This window comes from Megalops cyprinoides, chromosome 22 (genome assembly GCF_013368585.1).
Source record: "Megalops cyprinoides isolate fMegCyp1 chromosome 22, fMegCyp1.pri, whole genome shotgun sequence".
Taxonomy (NCBI): Eukaryota; Metazoa; Chordata; class Actinopteri; order Elopiformes; family Megalopidae; genus Megalops; species Megalops cyprinoides.
The window spans coordinates 3,388,583-3,396,353 of record NC_050604.1 but is presented as its reverse complement, the minus strand read 5'-3'; the positions used below and the strand labels follow the sequence as shown (position 1 = coordinate 3,396,353).

Genomic DNA, 7,771 nt, shown 5'->3' with positions numbered 1-7,771 from the left:
ATCAGAAGGGTGGTGGGAGACTGATAGCTGAGCATCACGTGTTCTTGATATGCATTTCAGAGAAGTGGGTGCTTTGCCCCCCCCCAAAGAGGGCTGCATGCTGAAAAGCTGAAGAGTGGGGGAGAAGAACCAAGACAGGGGAAAATGAGACAGGCAGAGAGCAGAGAAGAGGCGTTTGAGAGGAACCAAAACTGGACCTCAGACAATGAAGCAGAGAGAGATGAGAGTGATGAGAGAGGGGATCAGTGGGCAGCTGATGGGCATCTCTTTCAAGGGGTACAGAAGAGAAAGAAGCAGCGAAGTGACGAGACCCAGCGTTTGGCAGGTTCAAGATGAAGAATAATGGAAAAAAAAAATCAGATGTGGGATGTGTCAACGGATGATGAAATAAAGAACACAAGATCAAGGAAAAAAAGCCAGGGATAGCAATGGTAGCATGGGGGCCCAGATGGCTGGGATTGGTCTATGGCCCCGGAGTGAGGGTAGAAGATCAGAACCATAGGCAGGAGAGATGTGAACAACAGCAGGAAGCGCCACACTAGCCATTCAGATTCAGAGATCGAGGCATGACGGAATTGTAGTCTGTTTTAAGAATTGTGACTGATATTAAAAAGAAGTAAAAGTCTTTTTTAATGGGGAAAAAAAGTAGAGGATAGAGATGAGGAAGTTAATAAAGTCACAGATAGTGGTAGGGGTATACATATTATTATGATTATACACAATATTCTTTATTATTATGGAATTGGAGATAGTTTAGATAAGTATTTGGTTGTACCTGTAGGCTTGGAAGTGGTAACAGGGATTGGCCTGGATCAGGATTTTTTTTTTTTGCTTTTATTCTTTTAGCAGACACTCTAATCCAGAAAAACTCACAAAAAGTGCATCAAATAGGTTTAGGTATGTTGGTAGGTAAGTACATAATTGTTAGTGCCGTATTTGTGATATAGCACAATTATTGTCATCATTGTCAGAGTGCTGTCATAAGCTGTAAACCTATATACTACTATCATCAAACCCAAAAACAACAAATTTGTCATTTGAAAGATGTTAGACTCAGTATGGAAAACCTGTAAATCAAGCTGTTTCAGCCCTTACAAAAGATCCCTATACATTTCATTTGTGCGTCATGGAATTATTTCAACGATCCACATGATTCTCCTGTGGGAATCATCAGCCATCAATATGTTCACGCATAACCACATTCATAATTGCTGTGTTTCAGAGATTCAATATTTCACATTTCCCATGTCAGGAGAGGTAGAGACCAAGCATAATTTCTACACAACAAAAGCTTCCTTCCAAAATATTCTGAAAACAACTCACATGACATTTTGCTGTTCCACCCAATGACATACATTCATGCCAGCCAATAAAGGTACAGTTTACATGTTATGCAAATGACATCATTACAGATGACTATGCAAATTCCCAAATATCTTGCCAGTATGCACTGACCCTGAAAGAGCACTAATGGAATTGATTCCTGGTCCTTTTATCATGATTTTATCTTTGTCTTATAGGCATCAGATGCTGAACATTGCTGTTCCTTGTCTCCTTTCATTCTGCAGCCAGAGTAGGGATACATTTTTATGAATTGTTCATGAATCAGGTCACTGTAAAATATGATTTGATTGGCTAAATGGTGGGCAGATTTTTCCCTACACATGAGCACATAGCCTTTTCCACAACTTTTTTGGAATGGCATAAAATAAACCAGTAATCAATGACCAAATTAAATCCATTGTACCATATGTTATTTTTCACAAGCATAACTACAAGCATAGTTACAAGCAATCTGACACCCCTGTGTTACACCTTGTGCTTTCCAAAACTTGCTCTTATTGGTTGTCTACAGACCCATTGGACTCAGGCATAACCTGCATTTTCTCTTGGAAAGCCATATTTCATATTATAATACCTGGAAATATTTCACGTGCTATCTGAATAAATAACGTTATGTCTTGTTTTACGGCATCTCCCAGGTTCCCCCATTTCATGTTAGTGGCGTTGGTCATCTGTCTTTGCATTAGCTGGTGACCGTATTTCATGTATTTGGACAGTTTAACATGTGAGTCCATGATAGATTGCCATTGGTACTCATGCTTATGCCCATCATAATGTTGATCACCTGGGTATCGCATTACTTGGACCTTGGTATACTGAAAAGTTATGAGTTTGTGTGAAGGGAGGAACAAGACCCTTTTGTTTTCAGGCTTCATAATAGGCTAATGGAGTGAAGGCAAAGTGTACATGTATATTTATTTTGCTACCTGTGTTGTGATTATCTAATTGTAGCGCACAGAGAACTGTGAAAACATTGAATTCTGCAATGGGCAGACTATAGAATCGTGATTGGGAGTGATTCAGACCTGCAAACCATAACTGTGACAATTAAGACAATTTCAACTGGACTTTCTTTTGACCTTCCCATTCTGTGAACCTGGAGAGACCAATACATGTTTGTATGGTGGTATATACAAGAAATAGCATGCATAACAAACAAAACTCAAAGTCTGCTGTTGTAAAGAAAGAAATACTTTTGCTATAAAGGTAACTGAGGTCCCCTAATAAATTAGTTGGAAAAATAACTGGATGCATATGTAGCTTTGGACATAAATGCTACAGGGTTGGATGATTTCACATGTATGATGTGATCATGGATTGATCAAAAGTTCGCTGTTTTGTATTTCCTTGTTGTTGCACTTCCTTCTACAGTGCTATTTGGTATGTATCATGTTCCAGAGGATTCTGTCTCTCAACCTCTCATGATTCGCTGCTGAAGGTCTTGCTTTGGTTGCTGCACCAACAGCCAGAGATAATAGGGGGTTAGCCCCTAGTCCTCAGAGTACATCTTTGACAACTGGAGTTGGAGTGATGCGTCTGGCAGATAACAGCACTGGGTAACGTGCTTATCACCTACCCCTTCTGAATGGAAATTACAGCAGTGTCTAGAGAAGAAGGGGGAGTATAGGCAGGGGACTCCACTGATCAACATTTGTTCTCCCGTCAGATGTCTAACACGCCCTCTTCGTTTGGAATGATTAGATTGTAACAGGTGAGACCCAATAAGTAAGGCTATCTCTATATAAACAGGTGTCACACTTAGCTGAGCATGACTGTCTGTCTCTCAGACTGTGGCAGTCTGTGTCCTCACCGCTTTTATAATTGATGTTTGTTGTTGTTATGTATTTATGGTTTAGGTATGTATTCACAGTTAACATGACATGGCAATTTTAGGTGGAGCTGCAAGGAGATCCACAGGAATTTGCAGCAGATGGAGGCACATTTTACATCTCAGTGGAGGTTGTAGAACGGTCATCATCTCCTCAGAAACTATTCAAAACTCCGCAAAAGCATACCAAGTTACTCATACTGCAGAACGTCTAGGTTACGTACGTAACCCCCGTTCCCTGAGGGTGGGAACGAGACATCACCATGTATGGAGAAGCCCGACCTGGGCTTGACCAATCATGAAGTCACTCTGAAATCCCGCCGAATGGCTAGATAAGTGTCAGCAGCTGAATGGGGTCCCGCCCCCAATACTATAATAGCTGTGACTGACCTTATCACTTCCTCTGAGCCAACTGAATGCTTAGTTAGGGCACAGTAAGGCAGAGGTTGGTGATGTCTCATTCCCTCCCTCAGGGAACCAGGGTTACGTACGTAACCTAGACTTTCCCTTTCGGTCATTCACTCGATATCACCACGTATGGGGAACGTATACAATAGCACCTTACTGTGCAACCGAGTGAGAGCAAAGTACACAAAAAACCAGTTCCCCAATTACCGCTAGCGCGCATCCGTGCTGCTGCGATACATAAGCAAGACGGGTGGCGAGAACCAGTCAGTTGCATGAGAAGCAAACCGGTGACAGCATATCGAATGTAAGCTCATACACCGAAGTTATGTGCTGTCGCACCTAGGATGCCCTGAGCAACAGAGGGTCCTGTGACGTCCAACATGTAAAAACGGACAAATGTGTGCGATGAAGCCCAGCTTGCCGCGGTGCAGATGTCCTCCATTGACACCCCTTTAAATAAGGCCCACGAAGACGCCACCCCTCTAGTGGAGTGAGCACACAGTCCTACTGGGGGTTCCATACCTACGCTCTTATATGCTAATGCGATGGCCTCAACGATCCAATGAGCCAGCCGCTGCTTCGACAGAGCCCGGCCTCTCGTCTGGGGTCCGAAACACAAACAAACAGCAGATTACACTCACGCACATCCTTCGTGCGATCCAAGTAGCATTGGAGAGCACGTATAGGACAAAGTGGATGGAGCCTCTCTTCCTTGTCCGACCTGAACGGAGGAGGGGAGAAGGCAGTAAGCTCAATGATTCGATTATGAAAGGGGGTGGTGACAACCTTGGGTGTGAAAGCCGCATTAGGACATAACACCACTTTCTCACCAGCCGCCGAAAACTGTAAGCAGGATGGGTGGACTGAGAGTACATGTAAATCCCCCACCCGTTTCGTCGAAGCTAACGCGAGGAGGAGGGCTGTTTTCAGTGAAATGGTTTTTAAATCTGCAGCATAGAGGGGCTCAAATGGTGCACCAGTTAACACCCACTGTACGACCAGTAAATCCCAAGAGGGGAACAGGCACTGCCTTGGGGCTCGTAATCCTCTTACTCCCTTCATAAAACAGGATGCGAGAGCATGGCTCCCCGGTGGTGAACCGTCCACCCCCAAGTGACAGGCTGAAATAGCAGCCAGGTACACCTTCATGTGGAGGACGTCCTGCCCCGGTCAAATAATTCCTGCAAAAATGTCAGAATAACCCCAATAGGGCATCGGATTGGGTCCTGATCCCGGGACGTACACCAATTCGCGAAAATACGTCACTTAATTGTGTACTGCGTTTGTGTGGAAGGCACCCTAGCACATTGTATGGTAGAGACGACCGACGCAGGTAATCCCGAAGCCATCAGTGACTCCCTTTCAGGTGCCAGACTCAGAGCTGCCAGAGGTCTGGGCGTGGATGCCATATCCTCCCTGTGTCAATAAATCACGCCGGAGAGGGATTCCCCACGGAGGCTCGGCCGACAACAGACGCAGGTCCGTGAACCAACACTGGCTGGGCCAGTTCGGTGCTACTAGTAGAATTGGCAGGTTGTCCTCCCGCACCCAAATCAGAGTTGCCTGAAGCAGGGCTATAGGGGGAAACGCATAAAGCCGCCTCCGCGGCCACAGGTGAGCGAACGCATCCACCACGAGGGGGGGGTTGTCGTTCTGCATCGAAAACCATAGGGGGCAATGTGTGTTCTCTTTTGACGTAAAGAGGTCTACGTCTGCTTTTCCAAACCTTTCCCAAATTTCCGTCACAACCTGAGAGGGGAGGTGCCAGTCTGCTGCGTGAGGGTTTCCCCTGGACAGCAGGTCTGCCCCATAATTCAGACACCCCGGAAGATGAACTGCTTGGAGGGACAGAAAATTCTGTTCTGCCCACAGCAGCAAACATCTCGCTAAGGGGTAAGGAACGTGTCCCGCCCTGCCTGTTTATATAAGCCACTGTCGATGTGTTGTCTGTCCTGACCAGGACATGCATACCCCCGATTCTGCTTTGAAAATGTTTTATTGCGAGAAACACCGTAAATAACTCCAGCGCATTTATATGGGCTTTCGCTTGAGATGGGGACCACCGTCCATTCACCATTCTGCGGTCGCACACAGCGCCCCATCCTCTGGAGGAGGCGTCTGTTGTGACAGTCACATAGTGCGTCACATCTCCCAGCCTCATGCCAGCAGACAGAAAGGCGGTATCCCTCCAAGGGGCCAAGGCTCTCCAGCAAATCTGGGACACAGTCAGGCACCGTGTCTTGTCTCGAACAGGGTGGAACTTCATAGAATTGAACCATATTTGAAAAGGTCTCATATGTAGCAGCCCAAGTGGGAGCGCCACTGTTGCTGCTGCCATTAGGCCCAGTAGTCTCTGGCAAAGACGAGCTTGTACGTGCTGGACCTGCTGTAATTTCATTGCACAGGAAAGGATGGAAAGAATTCTCTCCTAAGAGAGGCGCACCGTCATTGACTTTGAGTCCAGCTCCAAGCCCAGGAAGCAAGAGGACTGGCTTGGAGTCAATGAAGTCTTTTCCATATTGACAGCAAATCCCAGGCGCACAAGATGACACATAACCATTGTCGCATGCTGTGTTGCCTGCTCCTGTGACTTGCTGCATATTAGCCAGTCATCCAGGTAGTTGCATATACGAACGCCCCGCTGGCGCATGGGCACGAGCGCGGCTTCTACACATTTCATGAATATTTGAGGGGCAAGAGACAGTCCGAATGGCAGAACCAGAAATTCGAAAGCATTTTGCCCGAAAGCAAAGCGGAGAAACTTCCTGTGGCGAGGTAGTATCGGCACATGAAAGTACGTATCATTCAGATCTATTGTCACAAACCAGTCGCTGGGACAAATAGACCAGAGAAGCTGACGATGAGTCAGTATACGGAAAGGTGCTTTCCATAGCGATTTGCTCAAAACACACAAGTCTAGTATCGGACTGAGGCGCTGTCTTTCTTTGGTACAAGAAAATAATGACTGTAAAACCCCTTGTTCTGGTCCGATTGTGGAACTATTCTTATTGCCCCTTTCTCTATCAGCATGTTTATTTCCTGCTGCAACAATGGTGCCTGCTCTGTCAGAACCACGGAGCGAATGACACCAGTGAATTTCGGTGGGTGCCGTGCAAATTGCAGAGTGTAGCCCACTGTGACCGTATTCAGTACCCACTGTGGCACTGCACATGCACACCATGCTTCCGCACAGGTGAGAGCTGAGCTGTCTGGCTGTGTGGAAAACAGTTCAATGTTATATGGGGGGGAGACAGTGAACATCTATGTCAGGAAGTAACTGCCCGCTCATAATCATTCTGTGGGGATGAGGGCTTATGTTCACGTGGCCCCGTGTGACTTGTGACAGAGGGACGTGGGGAACAATGTGATTGCGTGCTTGTGTAAACATTATATTTCATGTAATTTTTACAGGAGAGTGATAACTACTTCGCTTTCGTCCCGGGGGCAGTAGCGATGCTACGCCAGAAAGCGGGGTTGAGGAAACCAGTGCGTAACCAGCTGCAGTGGAGTTTCCTTGGGTTCTCTCCCCCTCTTTCGACTCGCCTCAGGCCCACGGTGCTCCTTTGCCTGGAGGGCGGCGTGGCTGCTGCTGCTGTTGCTGGTCCGGCCGAAACCTGTTCCTGTTCCACCCTGTTACGTGCTGCGTGCTGCACTGGGCGTGTGGAGTCTGGGTCGCCTGCGTCTCGGTTTCTTCCCCCCCCCTCTCCTCTTCCGCTCTCTCCCCTGACGCAGGTATCCCGCGCCGTTGCGCCCCGCCTCCTCGTTCCGGCTCAGAAAACCAGAAAACGGGGCGCCCCGATTTAAAGATGCGGGATGCTTGGGGTGATCGTCTCGCTGTTTTCTCTTCTGATCCATCGCATTCATTTCTTCTACAAACTTGCCTGTACCGTGTGTTTGATATTGCATCGTTTACTGACTTCGATTGTGGATCTTGTCTTGGATTTTGGTTGCATTTCGGCTGTCGTGGGAGGAGGACAGGTAAGCTGGGGGATCCCCGTGTGAGGGTTCGCCGTGTTAGGGTTAGGATAGAGGCGGGTGCCGCTCCTGTGTATTTTTGGTTAAGTTAGTTAGAGTAGGTAGGTTTTGTTTGGCTCTGCCACCCCTTTTGCTTTTGTATTTAGTTGGATTTGTGTAGGTATGTAGAGTTGGTTTTGTTTTGTTTTGTTCTTTTCTTTGGCACCGTCTGTTGTC

General features: G+C 46.8%; 1 protein-coding gene across 1 annotated transcript; it reads right to left on the bottom strand.

Moving 5' to 3' along the window:
• Nucleotides 1–4,955: 4,955 nt before the first annotated feature.
• Nucleotides 4,956–7,435, bottom strand: LOC118770009 (transposon Ty3-G Gag-Pol polyprotein). The gene is given in 6 exon segments (XM_036517447.1): nucleotides 4,956–4,999; nucleotides 5,002–5,477; nucleotides 5,479–6,508; nucleotides 6,511–6,793; nucleotides 7,076–7,194; nucleotides 7,309–7,435. Coding segments are annotated over 6 exon segments (2,079 nt in total).
• Between the last annotated feature and the right edge of the window lie 336 nt (nucleotides 7,436–7,771).